The sequence below is a fragment of the Exophiala aquamarina genome, assembly GCF_000709125.1.
Source record: "Exophiala aquamarina CBS 119918 chromosome Unknown aczIA-supercont1.8, whole genome shotgun sequence".
Lineage (NCBI taxonomy): Eukaryota > Fungi > Ascomycota > Eurotiomycetes > Chaetothyriales > Herpotrichiellaceae > Exophiala > Exophiala aquamarina.
Window position 1 is genome coordinate 329,852 of NW_013550580.1, and position 19,479 is coordinate 349,330.

A 19,479-nucleotide genomic window follows, 5' to 3' on the forward strand; every position below is an offset into this window, starting at 1 on the left:
TGTTCCTGGTATACAGGAACTCCCATCCCGCCATGTGGATCAAGTCTCTGGCATTTGCCCAAAGGTGTGCGGAGTATCTATCGAAGGGATGTGCACCGGCACAAATCCCCCCCCCCCTCCCCTCCGGGACCGTTGCCTTGACTGACTTTTCACTTTTACCTCAGGTAATGCTATTGTTTTGCTGATAGATACTATGTATTAAGTATGGATGCGCCAGATCTAACGGAATCAAGAGATCTATCCGGGAAGCCAAGATATTTACTCCAGGACAGAGCAGGACGGTTCTTCAGCGCTGTTTCCACCTCCACGTCATGGGTTGATGTTGATGTCGGGAATGATGTCAATGCCTGCCTTGAGTCAGGGTGCCGCTTTCCACAGAGTTCTTCCAAAGAGAGGTAGGTATCTTAGTGATAAAATGTTGACAAAGCGGGAGCAACTGGCTCTGTCGGGTGGCTTGGGCGTTGCATATATTGAAACCCCCCCTTCGTTTCTATTGAAAGGAAGACTCTTTTCTCACTTCAGTACATCACACCAATTCGAACAAGAACATCATCGAGACAGGCAAGATCTATTCTGCGACTCAAGCCGTCACTCCACTTCCAAAAGCGACTAGTCCTGACTCTACTTCCACCAACAAGTATTCTCAAATAAATAAGAGTGGAGAAATTTACCAAAATGGTTGAATTCACAGTATACAAAGGCAGCAAGGACAACAAAGTTGTTAAGAGCACGACGCGTCGAAACATCGGACCGAATGAGGTCCTCGTCCGCTTGACGCACAGCGGCCTCTGCGGCACAGACCTGCACTTCACTCATCTAAACATGGGCTTGGGCCACGAAGGAGCTGGGATAGTGGAGGAGATCGGGGAGAAGGTCACACTGTTCAAGAAGGGCGATCGTGCAGGCTGGGGCTACGTGCAGGATGCCTGCGGCCACTGCAAGCAATGCCTGCGCGGGGCGGAGACCTTCTGCCCAGACCGGAAGATCTATGCGGAGGCGAATCTCGACCAAGGATCTATGGCTAGCCATGGTGTCTGGAAGGAGGGCTTCCTGTTCCACATCCCGGAGCAGATGAAGACCGAGGATGCTGCGCCGTTGATGTGTGGCGGCGCCACCGTCTTCAATGCATTGCAATTCCACGGCGTCAAGAGCACGGATCGTGTGGGTGTCATCGGGGTCGGTGGCCTAGGGCACCTCGCAATCCAGTTCGCAGCCAAGATGGGCTGTGAGGTCGTGGTCTTCTCCGGCACGGACTCGAAGAAGGAAGAGGCCATGAAGCTCGGTGCGACGGAATTCCATGCCACGAAAGGCCTGAAGGAATTCAAGATCGGTGGTAAGATTGACCATCTGCTGGTCACCACTTCGCAACAGCCGGACTGGGATCTGTACCTGTCCGTCATGGCGCCCTCGGGCACGATCTACCCATTGACAGTCTCCAACGACGAGTTGCACATGCCGTACATGCCTATCATCCAGCGCGGCCTGAAGGTCCAGGGGAGTCTGGTCGCGGCCAGGCAAATTCATCGCGAGATGCTCAATTTTGCTGCTGTGCATGATATCCGGCCCATGATTCAGACTTTCCCGCTCAGTGTCGAGGGCATCAGTGAGGCGTTTGAGACGCTGGAGAGTGGGAAGATGAGGTATCGTGGTGTATTGGTTGCGTGAGGAAGGAGGGAACGTCATTGATACTAGGCGAAAGCCTGCACCACTAGAGTTGGCATCATCGAGAGGAGAGGACGAGGGCTTTGTGCTTGGCAACGGGGGCGTTTCAGCGTCATAATAATTCATAGCAATGCATAGACAATGGTACCATCAAAAGACTTCATATTGCGGGAGGTTTCCGGATCTCTCAAGGATCCCATTCCTGGCCTCTCTTCTTTGGCCTTATGTTACATAGGTAGGGGCGGAATTGTGGGTGTTACTACTGAGACGTGAGGACCCAGGACCCAGGACTGCTGAGCAAGGCTGTAAGATCATCGTGACGCGTCGAGCATGAGACAGTCTACGTGTCTGCATTGCGGTGGGTCGCGTGGCTTAGACGCATGGAAGGGAGATTAAATCCCTCCATTATCTGTCCAAATGTGAAAACACTTCATGTGCAATGAAATTATGTCTTTGGGACAATACCCGATCGAGTGAATCCTAGCCAAGTATCAACAGCTGGTTTAGGCATGTATGAGAACAGCTCGAGCTGTCTGTTGTCAAAACTGACTCGGAGCACTGACAGGCCTTCAACAAAGGATGATCTGCCAGTGCCAAGCCGGAAATTAGATTTCCCAGCCCGACCCCAGAAAACCTCCCAGACCAGCCTCGTGGCTTCGTTGATTCCTCCCTACCAGATTGCTCTCAATTCGAAATCTGGCGCTGGCCAGACGTGCATGCAGCAACAATGCTGCTGAAGCCCAAGGAGGATGTGGGCGACGGCCAGGACGAACCGGACGTTCGTGGGCTTCGTAAAATCCGAGCTCAGAGTCCTTGGACATGGCGACCTCTCACCCTAATTGCCACGGCAGTCGCTCTGTTGTTACTCTCTCTTATCCTTCGATCCTCCCTCAAGCTACAAGTCGATCCTCAAGGATGTGTCATGTCGATGATGACCCCGACATACATCAAACTCTCGGGCTTCGATACTGAGCATTCTCGCTTTGCAACCAAATATTCACTGTACTTGTATCGTGAAGAGGGGGTGGACGAATATACCAACGATAACATTGGGCTACGAGGTGCACCCGTGCTGTTCATACCAGGCAACGCGGGCAGTTACAAGCAAGTTCGCTCTCTGTCCTCCGAAGCCTCCCGCTATTATCAAGGCGTTCTGCGGCATGACGCAAATAAGATCAAGGAAGGAGTTCGGTCCCTAGATTTCTTTACGCTTGATTTCAACGAGGATCTATCGGCATTCCATGGCCAAACACTCTACGACCAGGCAGAGTATGTCAATGAGGCTGTCGCCTATATCCTTTCGTTGTATCACGACTCGAATCGATCGCGAAGGGATCCGCAACTTCCGGATCCAAGTTCGGTCATACTAATTGGGCACTCTATGGGAGGAATAGTTGCGCGCACCGTGCTTGTGACACCGAAATACCAAGCAAACTCTGTGAACACCATCATTACCATGTCGACTCCTCATGCACGTCCGCCAGTCACTTTCGATGTGGATATTGTGTCTTTGTATCAGTCAATCAATGATTACTGGAGGGAGTCATATCTACAAAGATGGGCCAGTAATAATCCGCTATGGCATACCACGTTGATCTCAATCGCAGGGGGTGGTCGGGACACTACTGTGCCGTCGGACTATACCAATATTGCCTCTCTCGCACCAGAAAGCCACGGCTTCACCGTCTTCAGTTCCACCATTCCGAATGTCTGGACATCAATGGATCATCTCGCTATCACATGGGCAGATCAAATGCGGAAGGTCATCATCAAATCACTTTATGAAGTGGTCGATGTCCGTCGTGCTGCACAAACGAAACCTCGATCCGAGAGAATGAAGATATTTCGAAGGTGGTTTTTGACCGGCCTCGAGGACGGCTCTCCAAAGAATTTGCGGGATTCTCCACACGAGGTCTTGTTGACCCTCGGAGATGGGTCAAGGTCATCTGTTGCCAAAGAAGATAGCGTGACCTTTCGTCAGCTGGGGACGCAGAACCAGGTATCTGCGGTGTTGTTGCCAATCCCGTCCGTGGACAATTCGACGTTCAAGCAGTTTTCATTTTTAACAGATCAGCAAATGGACGCCCATGGAAGCCTCGAAAAATTGGAAGTCCTGTTCTGCAGTGCCTTCCCTCTCGCTGGTGGTTTAACATCGACGCCCCTTCCAATCCAATTCGACCTCTCACCAGGGGACCCAAGTGCAACGCGACTTGCTTGCAAAAGGCCTTGTGGCGATGCTATAAAACTACCCGCATCCACCAGAACCTCCCAATACGCTTTCGATCCTGTATCCCCCTTTACATTTCTCACCTACGATTTGAGAGCGCTTCAAGATCATCAGTTTGTAGCGATCGTTGACAAATCAACAGAGATCAATCCTAGTTGGGTTCATGCTGAGATTGTGTCTGGGGCGGATTCCATCATTGAATCTCACATCAGCCTGCCAAGGCTTTTGATTCGTGGCTTGAATGTCGAGCTTCCTTCTAGTAGACCTGTAGTCACGGAGGTCCGCGTGCCATCACTACGTTCAAGCTTGCTAGCTTACACCCTCCAGATACGTCAGCATGGCTGTGGAGCAGATGCCGAATTATTCACACCCCTATTGCGCCAGCATATCGACAGTCCTTATGAATCAAAATTCTTTGTCAATTTCAAGCAAGGTGATGTAAACCTTCATGGCATCGCTCCATTTATGCCCCCGACTCTGGACGGTCGGGAGACCAAAGCTGGAGTGGCCTTTCAGATTTGGTCGGATCCAACATGCAATTCATCACTCGAAATTCGCTTGCGTATAGACCCTGCTGGAAGCTTTGGGAAGCTTGTGGTCAGGTATCGAACTGTCTTCGCAGCGTTCCCACTTCTTGTCGTTGCCATGGTGCTTCGCAAACAATTCCGAGTATACGACAATTCTGGAGCTTTCATTTCCTTCTCCGAGAGCCTCGACCAGAGCCTCAGGCTCCCACTACCAATCCTTCTGCTCTCGATGACTTTCTTTGCAACTGCCTTCACAACAGCGAGCTCTACCAACATTGGCACGAATCATCATTTGCGTAACAACGGAACAGCAATTGATTTCGCACAGAATGACCTGCTTCTTGGTTCCCAGGATACATTCTTCTGGTTTCTCGTCCCGTTGGCTGGTTTATTAAGCATTGGGGCTTGCGTCCTGTTGAATTATTTGGTCTTGGGTCTATTACATCTCCTTGTGATAGTTTCCAGCCTCGTTTCCCAGCGCTATGTCAAAGTCGATGACAGCGAAAAAGGTATTGCTTCTGCATTTGTGGCTAGCACACCACGGCGAAGGGCCATCAACACAGCCGTTCTTCTATTTCTTGTTGCAACAATTATACCCTACCCGTTTGCGTATGTGGTGGCTTGTGTCGTGCAGTTGACGACCTGCACACGTGCCTTGAGGCACGCCAAAGAATCCAAATCCGGCCCTGCACATAACTTTTTCAATTACACATATTCGATACTGAATTTAATGCTCTGGGTTCTACCCATCAACTTGCCGGTACTGGTTGTCTGGATCCATAACATGGCCGTCCACTGGCTGACACCATTCTCATCACACCATAACGTCTTGTCTATTATGCCATTCATTCTGTTGGTTGAGACCCTTTCAAGTGGGGTAATGGTACCGGCCCTGCGGTCTTTCAGATGGGCAACCAACTTATTGTTCTTCGTCCTTGCAGTCTACGCGGCCTTGTACGGTATGACTTATGCCTATCGGCTCCACTATATTGCAAACATCATTGCCCTGTGGTTGGTTGTGTTACATTTTTCCACTTACAGACGACGGTTGTCTGTCTGATGCTCTATCCCGGGAGATTTGAGGCAGTATTCCGATCGACGAGCACAGGTCCAATGCCCTGTCACAGGGTGCTGGAGATATCAGCCTTATATGGAGCCGCGTGTTGGTGTTGGAAGGGGTGTTCTGTGCAATGTAGAGCTTTTGCTTCAGCTACTTGTGAGGCTAGATGGTAAAGCGAGCACCCATGTCTTCACTGTAGACATTTATATGAGATGAAGAGATGGACGACAGCTTCCTTGAGGACTAGGAGTAAAGGCCCAGGGGTCATTCTGTTGATGTTCGTGGACATGTACACGCATCACGATGCTACCGAGTTCCTTTAGACCGGCTGCTACGCGGTGGGAGGTCGATGTACATAGTAGCAGTTCCAAAGAATGGGCACCATAATACAAATTAACGACATCACAAAATTGGGACTGGGCATTGAGCCCATGGTTGAAATGATAGCAGCCACGTACCCCTCATGCCTGGAAGTGATATTCTCAGATGAGCTTCCTAAAATTGGACTTCATCGGGCCAAAGAAACGAGTTGCGTCAGAGGGGTGAGAGTTCAGAAAACATCAAATGAAGAGAGCCGTTTTCCATGATGAATGACTATGATTTCTTTCCAGACTATAGTTTGAAGCTAGCTTTCTAGAGAGCTCTCAACTCGAATGTAAAGACTAGCATGCTACCTTTGATCTACCCTCGAGCACCGCTGACTTACAAAGATGCAGGCATCGTCAATTCCAGAAGGAACTCTCTCCAATGGGCCAGATTCGCATAGCCCCTCCACATGTCCCTTATTACGGATTCTGGATCGGTATAGGAATTGTCACAGCCATGATCGCAGGCTCAGCTGCCTGCTGTTGGCGAGTCAACCATAATCAACGAGGCACGTGCAAACCATGTGACCAGCCAGCCAGCAACGCACCGTCCCCAACGATAAATATGTCTGAGCCAGAGCGAGCATATTTTCTCAGCTCAAGCGAGGAGCTGCCCGTGTAACGCTCAGTGGGAAGTACTCGCCCCCCGGCATACAGATCGCGACTCACTATGGACTTGGAAAGTGCTGTGAAGGATATTGCGGCGGAAGATTGAGGCTCACAGAGAGCGCAAGGGTAATAAATGACTTGAGCAGCCGACAGGATGAGCGAGATATGGTTGAGATCTATAAAATGGCTTAAAGCTGGTTGGTGGTATGGATGCCTTACTGTATGCAAGGAAACTGGACGTTGTCATCGAGGACGAGGACGCGGCATGAAGTCAGATTGACAACCACTGACACATGTGGCCGTGGTGATGATGACCATTTCCCCGGATTTTGGTTTTAGCGGGCCGAGGCCCCTAGAGGTCTCCCATCCAGTTCCGGGGACAGCCAATATCAACCGTCCGATTGCCAGCAAGAGAACATCTTCAGTTAAAGCTTGAGGCAATTAGGCGTGCGACCCCGGATGGCGGCGCACCTAGAGGCAATCACCGGCTCTAACCCCCGCCTATCTGCGCCAAGGATTCCGTCATCCCGCTATCCCATTCGCCTCTGCTGCCTCGCTTCAATCGAAATGTCAGGTGCTTCCATTCCAAACCGAGACTCCATACATTCTCCAATAATAATAGTCGCCCACAACCCGTTTCACCCTGCTCGTGTGCGGTCTGTCCATTCATTCTTCCTGCACCACAATATACCACAGCTCGGGCCTTGTCGTCATCGTCTTCATCTTGTTCCTCTCACTTCTCCTACATTGAGGTTGTGTTCGCGAGTCCCTCCTCTGTATTCCCTCCCCAACTGTTACGTCTTCAAACATGAATACGCACTCTTCTCCCAGCTCCCCCACCAAGCCGAGTCTCTTGAAACACTCCCCGCGACCCTCTTCAGACTTCTCGCACCAGCCGACGTCACCATTCCTACACAACCTCACTTCCCGCCTACGCAAAGGCTCTAATGCGAGCTCCCACTCCACTGGCGAGAATCCCTCCCTACCTCACGACCCTATAACCAAAACCGAGTCCACTCGCGCTGCCAGACGGGCTCTTTTGTCACAAGTACGAAATGACTGGCAATACCCTCCTGTTCCCGCAAGTGACTCCGGTGGCCCTCAGAGAGAGCCTACTGGCTATCGCCTTCGAGAAGAATCATACTCCGACCTTGAAGCTGAAGAAGTCTTTGCAAGGCGCCGCACCAAGAATGACCCCTATAAATTCGAGAATCCCGATTCAATAGGTACTCATCTCACGGAACGAAAGCGGAAACGACGGCGTCTATTGGAAGAGGAATTAAAATGGAATGAGGGCTTGCGTACATGGTCGGAGAGGCGGGACGCCTGGACTGGTGCTGTCAAGCAAAAACCACGGAGCCATCCGTCCCCCTCGTCTAAGAGCAATGAGAGAGACCATCGGTATCACAGGTCTCGTCTGTCACAATCCATAACACATGAACGCAATGCATCCCAGTCAACTGAGGGCTCCTGGCCTCTCTCACCTTCATCACCAGCGCCAGGCGAGTCCTCGTCGATCGATTCCATGGCCGAGTCACCCATTGCCACAACGGAACCCAACCATCTTTTCTCCCATGAAGGACCATGGCTACCGATCTACCCGCCACTGATACCTGAGGAGGACTCAATCCGGCTACGCATCAAACCTTCGGCCTACACCGCCATCTACTCCAAAATCGTCGTCCAATCTCTTTCCCCGAATGTTCCAATCCCACTCACACACATGATCCCCGCGCTCGTGGAAGGTTGGAAAGCCGAGGGAAACTGGCCACCTCCGCCTTCGGCGCCAGCACCCCAGGACATCAAAAAGGGACGCAAGTCATCGACATTCCTCCGCTGGCGCAAGGAGCACCAGGCAGAGATGAAAGACGCCGAGGGAGTGACATGCAACGAAGACGGGAAATCTCGCGTCAGGAGGAGCATCGGCATGATGAAGAAAGTCCTCGGTGCAGGCCACGGCGACGGGCTCGAGGAGTTAGGCATTGAATTCCATGAGCAGGACAAGGCGGAGATGGACAAGAACGCCACATTGAACAAAGGTTTGGCGTAGGTATGTAGTCAGTGAGTCCCAGATATGAAACGAATGTGAATAGTCTTGTTCTCCCAGAACAAGGAACCCCTTGCCAAACCCAACCAAATGCCTCTTGGCGGGCCGAGCCTCGTTCAGTCTTGGCAAGGTTGACAGCTGCAAACAAACCCCCTTGCCATGGCCTTCCGCCGCGCTGAACCACCAGGGAAGAGACCTCTTATGATGAGAAACCGACAGGCTACAATTCAGTATACTTGTAAAGGCAAGGATGGCATCGCAGAGCACGCTGTATTTACCCGTCGATGACAGTGTCCGATATCGGGCGGGGTGTTCTGTCTAACGCGAGCCTGTGAATTAGTGGCAACGCAGCCTTCCGCTGTTGGATGACATACCACAACAACACACATAAAGAAAAGAAGAGTGCTCGTCTCAGAACACGCTATCTATAACAGTCGATCTGTTAATGGGCGGACGCTACCATTGCCGGTCGTTGGGATAGGTAGGCGCTGCTATGTCCAACACTTGCCCCGGGCAATCCGCGAACCTACATCCTACCGCCGTCGCGTAGCACGCGACGAGGTCATTCACAGCGAAGAGAGGATTTTCCACTTGGTGCGCACCCTCAACACCAGCGCGCGATAGCTCCAACGTGTGCAGTGTAGACCCTATTGCAGCGAGTTAAAGATGCTAAATCTCGGCGTCGCACTGTCGCGCAACAGACGGTCTCGGCGCGTCAGAGCAAGGCACGATCGCGAGTGAGCGGTCACCAGGAACAAAATATGGTGAAACATTATGAAAAAGGTACCGTGGAACGGGATCTCTGAATTACAGTGTCCAAATGTTCACTCTAGGCTACGAGGTTTGCATGAATCAGTCTGAATTGTTGACCCAATCGATCACATCTAGTCCAGAACGGCCATGGTGGGGGATGTTGTTTGCTGAATTTCCATTCGACATGATGGAACCAGCATCTTCTGCGGTGCCGCTTAGTGGAAGAGCTGAAGGGCCTGAATTTGAGGATCGACCTCCAGTAGGAATTTGGCTGGGAGTCGCGTCAGCCTGGTGGCTGGTCATGGCGTCGGTCATGGCTTGGTGGGTTTGTGCTTGAACATGCGGAGCCATGGTAGTATCAGAAGTGGTGGTCTCAGCATCTCCACTGTCATGCATTGATCCACGAGCCATAGCATTGTCACCCACAAGGAAAGGATTGATTGTCTTTGTCGAGCCAGCAATGAGATCATTCAACCTACGAGCTCGGTCTTCGCGTCTCGAAGCAAGGAATCCTCGGCGCTGCACATTTACCGAGCTAAGATATTCTCCTACTAAAGCAAACCTGGGGATCGGGTCTGGTGCAGGTGGTGCTTCAACTTCTTCGTCTTCATTCTCGAAGACATCATATGGGAAAGGGAGATCATCGTCAATACGTTCAGCAAAACCGCCATTTCTCAAAGGCCACACGTCGAATTCTTCACCCAGTTGCTCTCGATACTTCTCGGGAAGCAGAGGGTGGAATTGGCGCATGTCCACACCAGGAAAGACGTCAGGATGATCTTTCTTCTTCCAAATGTAATGGTGACGATCACTCGTGGTCATTTTGTCATAATGCTTTGGGTCTCGGTAGGAAGAAAGCTTTTCAATCCCACATTGGCCAACTTTGCACGTATGAGCCTCGAGTTCAGGAAGAAGAGCTGGTGGAATAGGACCCACTATCGTGATTTTCTGGAGATTCGGACTGGCATTGGTGCTCAGGAGATCTTGCTTGCAATATGGGCCTGAGAATTGATGGAAATCATGGAAGTTGCCGTTGGGTTCAGCCAAAGTCGAGCAAATGCGACTCGCAAGGCTCACGAAGCTGGCTGATGTGGCGCTGGGAAAGGTGGAGCTATCCTTCATTGGAGCAAAGACAAACTCTAAGGTGGGAGACTCGAAGGAGGTGCATGCAGCGACAGCATTGGTAAGCTCAAACACGCAAGCCAGCGCCTTGGCTGGATCTTGGAAGGTGATGATGATCTCGCGAAGCTGATCAGGTGCTCCGTCGGCCAAGGCATTGATGAAAGGGGCGAAACCGAAAAATGGACTTTTAAGGCTGGATCTGATCTCCAAACAACGAAGCTGCTGGGCACTCGTAAATTGGTAAACACCGAGAAAGGCTAGTGCTGCGGTCCATGGTAGGACGAATTTGTTCTCGCCATAGAAGATGGTAGCTGCTGCATCATACATTTGAATGGAAGTGGTGAGCAGGCCCAAGGACTCGACGGGCTCCACATGCTGTCCGCGTATGAGACGGATGTAGCCATGGGGATCGAAGGTAATGGAGATGGGATCGTCAGACACAAGGACATCTTGGAGAATCCGAAGCCGAAGCTCGGATGGAATGCCTTCCAAGGTGGGCGCACACGGACGATGTCCAACCTCCATGATCTCGGAAGAATTTGGTGCTGGAGCAGAAGAAGGAGGAGAGGAAGAGAAATAAGAGGCTCCCATACCGAGACGGACGAGAGGAGGCAATACCTTGCAAAGTGCGAAGAACGACGATGTCTCTGGGAGAACGGAAGTGGGAGAAGACGGCTTCCCTTTGCGCAGAACCTTGATCGAAGTGCGCAGGGCGTTAAGGCTTGGCGATCAATAGTGGGAGCTTCAATTCACTCATGGGAAGGCTTGAAGCGCAGTGTTTCCAGATGGGATCAATAGCCAGTGAATGTGGAACTGCATCTGCCCTGGAAAGCCGCCAGGCACATTCACGCAACACATGGTCACTGCGAATGGGGGGGAGTATGCTGATGCCATGTGTCCCGAGATCTGGTGCCCATGCATGTATTATTGTTTGGGCGAGCAGGGCGGGACGACAGTCTAATAGTGTTAGTGGTATCCAAGAGGGATAATGTGAGCTACTGATAGCCGTGTCGCTACTATATCATTGATGCCAAGAACCGAGCAAGGCCGTCTGTAGCAAGATGATGGGAACGGCGGGAGCCGGAGCCTTACCGCATTCCAAGGATCTGGTAGCGGGAAATGCCAAGACCTGGGATCCCCCTTTTTTATGCAGGTACGACCACCACCCGCTATCCTCAGTTGCATGACATCACCATTTTGCCCTTCTATGATTCTTAACAGCCACACAGCCCCCGGCTTGTCGCCTTTGTGAAAGTAGATAGCTTCACAAATACTCGACACAGTGAAGGAGAAACCGAAGATGTCCAAGGCTACTCGAGCGGCAACTTCCACCGCCAGGAGAGTGACGAGAAGCTCTACTGGGACAAGTGAAGAATTGAAGAAGCCCCCAGTTGTGAAGAAGCAAACCGCCAATGCTGGCATTTCAATAGTCAAGCAAGAGCAGGAGTCTCCTTCTTCACGAAAACGCGGTGCTGCAACTTCCGGCGCTGACGTAAAACGAAAAAAGAAAGTCAAGGCTGAAGAAGGTTCTGTGCTGGCGGGCAGCCCATTGCCATCGTCCACGTCTTTATCACCACCGCCTTCTCCACCAACAACAGACACATCTCCGTCGAAGCCCAAACCGAGGTCGAAGAACGGCACGACACCGGGCGACCTCCAATCCAGGAAATTAAAGTCATACGCGCAATTTGCTCGCAAATCGCCCTTCCCGGACTTCCCCCATCCAACGCCAGAAGAATGCAAGCTGGCACACCGAATCCTCGCATCTCTCCACGGCCCAAGGACTCGCCCAAAGGAAATTGTCGCATCCACCACAAGAGCAGGCTGCGGCGACTCCCCGTCGGTCCTCGATGCACTGGTCCGCACGATCCTATCGCAAAACACCAGCGATGCGAACTCGACGCGGGCGAAGAAATCCATGGACAAAGTCTACGGGGCGAGCGACAAGTGGGACGCGATCGTTGCGGGCGGTCAGGCGAAGCTTCAGGAAGCCATTAAATGTGGGGGGCTCAGCGCCGTGAAATCCAAAGTCATCATTAGCATCTTGAACCAGTCGTACGAGAAATACGGCGAGTACTCGCTCGACCACCTGCACCAGGCATCGAGCGAAGACGCCATGCGCGAGATGATTTCTTTCCAGGGCGTGGGCCCCAAGACCGCGAGCTGTGTTTTGCTCTTCTGTCTGCAGCGCGAGAGCTTTGCCGTCGATACGCATGTGTGGCGGATCACGGGCCTGTTGGGGTGGCGGCCCAAGTCGGCGTCCAGGGACGAGACCTATGCGCACCTGGACGTCATGGTGCCGGACGAGGATAAATACGGCCTGCATATCCTGCTGGTGACCCATGGCAAGCGCTGTGAGGAGTGTAAGGCTGGAGGAAAGAATCTCGGTGCCTGTGAGCTGAGGAAGGCGTTTCGCGAGCGCAAGATCAAGGGCGAGGCTGGCCAAGAGGTCAAGCACGAGGAAGTGCAAGCGGTCAAAAAGGAGGAGTCTGAGGAAGAGCAATGACTTGTTATCCCCTCCCCGGGTCTTGTAGTGTTGAGCTTAGCAAGCCTTGGTTTGAGTTCGGCTGAAGTGGAAATCATTTTTATGTCTGTATAATAGGTATCGTGATACTGAGATATTGAAGTTATTCGGGACAGCAGTCATTAGCTTTTCGCCTGTGTTTCATATTAACTATGCCTGTATGTTGGCGATACGTTGAACTATTGATAATATAGGCGGCCCGCTTTCATCAAGGTCACAAGGCCATTGTCCTCCGGTAACAAAGGCTACTTGACTTGTGACACTCTCCCACTCAGCTCAACATCACCGTCTGTTGACACATGCCTATGCACATCCCTACGACTCCTCTTCCCTTGCCTCGCAAGCCTCCTTCTCACCCATATCAAACCCCAGACTACGAAAAAGATGATGAGGATCGCGGCGAAGATCCCAAAACAATATCCCGTCACTTTGCCTGCGCCGGTGTCTGGATCGAGGAAATTATAGACGTAGAACCCTTGGGTCGCGTGCGTCAGGTATGCGAGCCCGAGGTAGAGTAAGAGAAGCACTATTAGGCCAACTACGTGCAGGAAGGGCGGGGGATTTGTGGCGGGTAGGAAGATTTCCAGGAGGCAGAAAAAGGTGTTGAGCGCGTGACGGGAAATCTAGGAAAGGCAAAGGTCAGCATCTAGTAGCAGGAGAGATTGGGAAGTTGGCGCACATTAGACCAGGCATTAAAAGTCAATGGAAACCAAGGACCATCATACAGAATGGCCCAGTAGACAATGGTGACAAGAATAGGAAACGTCACGATGGTGGTGTAGTAGAAACTATGCAAGGCCTGCAGCCATCTTGGCCAGCGATCCAGCCACGAGCGACCCTTGATGGCATAGACGAGGGTATGGACGCCTGCGACGAGCATGTAGAACAGAATTCCCCAAAAGGTCAGCACTGTGAAGTAGCTGAATTCCTGGCCGATGAGGAAGCGCGACGAGTGGACGCCATCGTATATCCAGTGCGTCAATTGAGTGGCAAGACAGTACGTGAAGATCAAGAGGCGCAGGATCGAGAGCAGAAGGGGTGGAAGAAGCCAGGAGGTGGTGAAGGTGTGGTTGGGATCAAAGCCTGAGGGTGGGACACCCAGCAGCGTTGAAAGTGGCTTTCGCTGCATCGTGGACTGGTCTTGTTCAAGACTGACGGGGTGCTCCTAGCGAGAAGCTGTGCATGTTGAGTGTGGTCGAAAAAGGAAATGAAGAAATCAAACGTGAAATGGGTAAATGTGCAGTGTGGCCAACAAGAAACCTCCCAGGGAGAGAAGCATGAAAGCTGGATTGAACAGCTGGTCGTTGCTTGGGTGGTGGCGAGGCTCAAGACGAAGATCTACTTTGCATTGGTGGAGAACTGATTTGGTGGCGCCTGCCAGGTTGGCCAACTCAGGTCACGCGCGGGGAAGGAATTCAGTGGAAGGCGCGCATTTCGGAGGTGGAAGCCGCATTGAGGAAAGCCATTGTCATTGAAACACTCCGTACTTGCAGCAGGGACGAGTTACTACGAGTAGAGAGCAGTACCAGGAGTCGTGATAAGCCTGAGGAATATAGCATACTAGGCAGTGTTGGTGGATGAATTGATGTAGACGCGACTCTCGGTTACTATTCAATAACGCGTCGATTGTGATGATAGTGATGATTGTGATGATTGTGATGATTGTGATGATTGTGATGATTGTGATGATTGTTTATTATGATTATACTTATAGCAGAAAGAACACAACAACAGATGGAAGCGACATTAGTTCATTACGGAGTACGAGTACTCGTGTTGCTTAAGCTGCAGCCTCCCGGCGTCATTGTCGCCGCCAGCCTGTTTGGGGTAGATGAACCACTAAAGTGGCATGCAGATGAGCGGTGATTCCTGGTACTTCTAGGCAGTTCACTACTCGTACTACAGTACTACTTGGGAAGTACGGAGTACTTTGCTTGGGAGAACTAGCCAGCAATTGACCCAGAGTCACACCTGGATGATTCAGCAATCGGCATGCATCAACGCCCTCGTCTGGTCCATTTGCGGCAGAAGGCCCAGTGGATGCGATATGGTGGCACCAGTGGAGACCGGGTCCCCAGGATGCCTGATGGAATCACTCGAGGAACAAGGCCAGCAGGGAACATGCCTGCTATTGTGAGACTGTGGTCAAGTTTTTCGGGGGATTTCTGTGTCGCAGCCCTCTGCAGAATGTCACAAGATTCTCAAGTGGCCCAACGGGTATGGGGCACTGGAGCACTGGAGAGCACCACAGCATGATCAGCGCATTCCAGCCATCTGCCAGACTATCCATGGTCACAACATGTGGCTAAGAACCAAGATCGGCCTGCTGAGTGCAAGCATCAGATCTATTCCAAGAAATACTTCCGAGTGCACACTCCGTGGTATCCAATTAGATTCCGCCATGGTCTTTGCTCGCGGCTGTTGGCCCAGCCAACTGGCTTTTTCTTGCCTTGTCAAGCCTTGCATTGGAGACGTGTGGCCCGTGTCGCCGTCACCTGTACCTGTCGCCGTTCCTGTAGCCGGGCCTCTGGTTGACTCAAGGGCCCTCGGCCTGAGCCTGTCACTGGTAGCCCCTGATTTCTAGCTTTTTGCGGGCAATGCACCCCTTCTGGCCACTAAAGGAAGACTAGCCAGGGGCGTTCGCCGCCACTACTAACCTAGACACTAGCTTAGCCGTCGTAGGTCTTGGCCCTTAGGTCCTGCACGGTCGGTGGCTCTGCGTGGCACGAGTGGCCCTGATGCCCTGTAGGCTTGCACCCTCTTTAACTTCCGGGAGGCTTAAAGCCTAACAAGGAATGGCCAGGGGTTCTCGAGTCATTCTGCATGGCCAACTTCTCCCCGCTGCTGCTCCTTCTTGGTCTCCTCGTATTTTCCAACCGTTTGGGGGACGAGAGAAGAACGCTGGACTGAGCCTGCACTGAACCTGCACCTGAATTCTGTGCCTGATCCTGCATCTTCGGAACTGCTTCCTGGAAAATTCTCGGGCTGAACAGGTCAGGTCAGCATTCCATCCGCCACCTCGACCACCATCGACCACCATCGACCACCATCATTGCTATCCTCCTCTCCTCTCACCTACCATTTCATCTATCTGACACCCTCACAACGCTCCCTCGTCTTCTCCAGCTCCCACTTTTCGGCCCGTATGGGCGCTGGCCTGGTCTCCGTCATTCGTTATTCTTGTCACCATCGTTGTATTCTGATACCTTGGTCCGTCAGCGTCACTCTCTCACGCCCTGATTCTCGGCCAGGCCTATGACCAACAGCCCTCCCGCCCGAGCCCTTCGTTTACCTGTCTACACAACTTATTCGAATAGGCCTACCGATTTCTCAGCCACTATTTGCTTCGCCGACTCCTGTGGTCGCCCAACGCTCCTTTCCTGCCATATCAGCCCACCATTCCTTCTGCTGCCAGAGCTGGCTGTCCACTGAATCGCAGACGCCCTCTGAATCCTGCACTCCTACTCCCCCGTCATGAATCGTCCAAACTTTATCGAATTACCGGAATCTAACTCGCGCTCCGCCAGCGCTCTATCAAAAAATGGCATGACATCTCCCCGTATCCAGCATTTTGATGGAGATGTACCCCCCACCTTATCACCCTTGGATGCCATTGCAGCGAGGAGCAGGAAATTAGCCAAAGAGTTGGAAGAAACTAGAAAGGCCGGCGAACGACGCATGAGCAGACTTCCACCTCAGGTCGTTACGGAATCCTTGACCGAACATCAAAATAATCGTCCCCCCATCTTTCGCGCCTTGTCCGAGGGAACCGACACTCTTCCCCCTCTGCCAAGTATTCCAATTCATATCGATCGCCCTGGATATTTCCCTCGAGTTGCTAACCCTTCAAATCGCCCCGCTTCCCAACATGCTCGAATGAGCGTTGCCCTAAAGCCTGCTCAAGAGCAAGAAAGCACTGCGAACACTACGCCTTCGCATTCAACTGAGGATGTCAGGGATTATTTTGGAGCGCCTCGAGTAGAGTCTCCGCCACCTCTAAACGACGAAGCATCCTTTTCAACAATCCAGGGAGCCAATCCAAGACTGAACTCTCAGACAGATCCCTTTCGACAGATCTCTACCAACTCCCAGCCAGATCTGACCTTGAACCTAGCACCACCTCAGCCTCACTCTCATAGATTACGTCCATATCAAGACGCTTCGGATGATGACTATACGAGCTCAAATGCCGGGTCAACCTTCTCACAATCGAGGAAACTGTCCTCGAGTAGCGGAGTATCAGTCCCGCACTCACCCATCTCCCCATATTTGCAATCTCATGCCCGAACTCCTTCTGGGAACTCAATTGGCTCACCAACGAGAGGTAGCTTTCCACGCAATTTTTCACGACCCATGAGTTCTGCTAGTATGCAAAACCTGCGAGGTGAGAAGAGCCCAGGCAAAGCACCGCTAGCCATGCGAGCCAGTCATCTCAGACAGACCAGTTCTTTCGATGGTGCCGATATTCCCACTGGCTTCATGGCTGGTCAGGCATCTTCTTACACCCACATGACCTACAGCCTCCCGAGAGGCCGACTTGTATCAGCAAGGATCTCCCACCCTTTCCTAGGGCTCAATGCTCTCACTTCTGGCGGCCAAGGACCTCTGTCGGAGGGTAAAATGAGTAACGAGGTGGCAGCACCTTCCCCAATGCCATCAGCTCGACCAAGTCAAGAGGAACCACAAAGATCAGGATTTTCTTTCGATCTCGATACTGAGCGAGGCATGACGGCAGAGGATACCTCGCCGTCCACATATCACACTCCAACCGGGTCGCTGCGTTCCAACGATTCGGGCCCCGTCAAGCGTACGACTGGACTTTCGCCCGGTACTGGCTTGAAGCCACCTCCTACTCCGCTATCGCCCGTGGAGGAGATGTCACATTCTTCAAGGTCAAATAGTACCATCCGACCCTCAACTACTCGATCCGTCAGCAACTATCAATCACATTCAGCAGACGATCATGTAGCCAAAGCCATCGAGCTTCATGAGAACGGCAACCTCAAGGAATCGACTTATCATCTCCGCATTGCTGCTAACAAAGGCCATGCTACAGGCATGCTTTTGTATGCTCTTGCTTGTCGTCATGGTTGGGGAATGCGTGCCAATCAGAAAGAAGGTATTCAATGGCTTCGAAAAGCTGTCGACTGTGCAATGTTAGAAGTCGCGGACGATGAAAACCCCACTGGTTCAAAGCCAGCATCTGACTTTAATGACAAAAAAACTCATCGAGCTCAGTTCGCACTCAGCATATATGAGTTGGGAGTGTCACATCTCAACGGCTGGGGTATTGAACAGGACAAGGCACTGGCATTGAGATGCTTCGAAATCGCTGGGAGCTGGGGCGACAGCGATGCTTTGAGTGAAGCTGGCTTCTGCTACGCCGAAGGTATCGGCTGCAAGAAAGATATGAAGAAGGCTGCCAAATTTTACCGAATGGCCGAAGCTAAAGGTGTTAGTATGATTGGGAACAGCTGGTAGGTTCACAACAATCTTAATCCATGGAGGCATGCGACTAACACCGACATACAGGATCCATAAGGAGAAATATAATGACACCCATGATGGACCCAACGATATCGCCGACCGATCCCGATCGCCATTCAAGACTTCGTTAGAGAAGTCACGCACCAAATCGAAGTCCCGAGGCATCTTCGGGCGCAAAAAGTCAACACATACTTGAACGATTGGATATGCAATAGGAGTCTTCGAGAAAAGACTGCTTTCGGCATTTGTTTTGTTTTGATTTGTCTTATTCAACCACTGTCTAATTTTAACGACGCTCGCTCTGGCAGCGAAACCTTGGATGTGTTTTCGATTCTTTGCTATCATGTTCTGGAATGGACATCTTTTCCGACGACCGAAATGTATTATGAAGCTTCGGTGGAAGATGCATCTTACTTCTCTGCCCTCGGGGTGGGGGAGTTAACCAACTAACCATTTTCTGCCTGGCCTGCCACGAGAAAGTAGGATGCCTGAGACTCTAGTGTCGAGGATCGAAGTAGGGTATTGAATACCTAGTTACCTTATCTATTGCTTGTCTTCTCCATAGTAGCTTTAGCGACCTTTGTATTGGTCTGCTTTGGTGTGAGCCATGGTCATCATCAATACTATGCCGCACGTTACTTTTCTACACTAGCGCCATAAAGAATCCATATTCATTAGCACCGTGCTTCTCGGAGAGACACTTGTAGCCTCTAGAGACGCCGAGGGATACTCTGATGGGACTCGTGATGGGACTGGCTCCTGATCCATCATTATGGGATCGATCACTGCAGCAGTCGTTCAACACTGATGGAAAGCACAGCTCCGCCGTAAAGGCTTGGCATCTCGTCGGAATATAAGGCTGTTACAGTACGAGGCTGAGAAACCCGTCCCCGTCCCCGTCCCCGTCCCACTCCTTATTTTTTCCTTGAATGTCATCCATCAGCCCTGGGACATAGCCTAGTGTCGGCGGGCACTGATTGTCAACCGACTCGGTCGGACGGCCGGACGTGACCTTGTCATATCGCTTCAACTGACTACTCGTACATAACCGAACGAAAGCAGCTTAGGTTTGGAACGCCTTGGGCAAGGTAGTGAG

The 19,479-nt window shown here is 51.7% G+C and overlaps 7 protein-coding genes across 7 annotated transcripts; 5 read left to right on the plus strand and 2 right to left on the minus strand.

Moving 5' to 3' along the window:
* Nucleotides 1-675: 675 nt before the first annotated feature.
* On the plus strand, nt 676-1,665 carry A1O9_08693 (alcohol dehydrogenase; the record flags this gene model as incomplete). The annotated part of the gene is made up of 1 exon (XM_013402176.1): nt 676-1,665. The coding sequence occupies one exon, from the start codon at nt 676-678 to the stop codon at nt 1,663-1,665; it is 990 nt and encodes a 329-aa protein (XP_013257630.1).
* Nucleotides 1,666-2,389: 724 nt separating this feature from the next.
* On the plus strand, nt 2,390-5,476 carry A1O9_08694 (uncharacterized protein; the record flags this gene model as incomplete). Its single annotated transcript, XM_013402177.1, has 1 exon — nt 2,390-5,476. One exon carries the CDS (start codon nt 2,390-2,392, stop codon nt 5,474-5,476), a length of 3,087 nt encoding a protein of 1,028 aa, XP_013257631.1.
* A 1,782-nt stretch (nt 5,477-7,258) lies between these two features.
* Nucleotides 7,259-8,500, plus strand: A1O9_08695 (uncharacterized protein; the record flags this gene model as incomplete). The annotated part of the gene is made up of 1 exon (XM_013402178.1): nt 7,259-8,500. One exon carries the CDS (start codon nt 7,259-7,261, stop codon nt 8,498-8,500), a length of 1,242 nt encoding a protein of 413 aa, XP_013257632.1.
* Nucleotides 8,501-9,349: 849 nt separating this feature from the next.
* A1O9_08696 (uncharacterized protein) lies at nt 9,350-10,897 on the minus strand (the record flags this gene model as incomplete). Its single annotated transcript, XM_013402179.1, has 1 exon — nt 9,350-10,897. One exon carries the CDS (start codon nt 10,895-10,897, stop codon nt 9,350-9,352), a length of 1,548 nt encoding a protein of 515 aa, XP_013257633.1.
* Nucleotides 10,898-11,672: 775 nt separating this feature from the next.
* A1O9_08697 (uncharacterized protein) lies at nt 11,673-12,878 on the plus strand (the record flags this gene model as incomplete). Its single annotated transcript, XM_013402180.1, has 1 exon — nt 11,673-12,878. The coding sequence occupies one exon, from the start codon at nt 11,673-11,675 to the stop codon at nt 12,876-12,878; it is 1,206 nt and encodes a 401-aa protein (XP_013257634.1).
* Nucleotides 12,879-13,141: 263 nt separating this feature from the next.
* Nucleotides 13,142-14,025, minus strand: A1O9_08698 (uncharacterized protein; the record flags this gene model as incomplete). Its single annotated transcript, XM_013402181.1, has 2 exons — nt 13,142-13,519; nt 13,576-14,025. The coding sequence occupies 2 exons, from the start codon at nt 14,023-14,025 to the stop codon at nt 13,142-13,144; spliced, it is 828 nt and encodes a 275-aa protein (XP_013257635.1).
* Nucleotides 14,026-16,370: 2,345 nt separating this feature from the next.
* On the plus strand, nt 16,371-18,579 carry A1O9_08699 (uncharacterized protein; the record flags this gene model as incomplete). Its single annotated transcript, XM_013402182.1, has 2 exons — nt 16,371-18,373; nt 18,429-18,579. 2 exons carry the CDS (start codon nt 16,371-16,373, stop codon nt 18,577-18,579), a joined length of 2,154 nt encoding a protein of 717 aa, XP_013257636.1.
* Nucleotides 18,580-19,479: the final 900 nt, after the last annotated feature.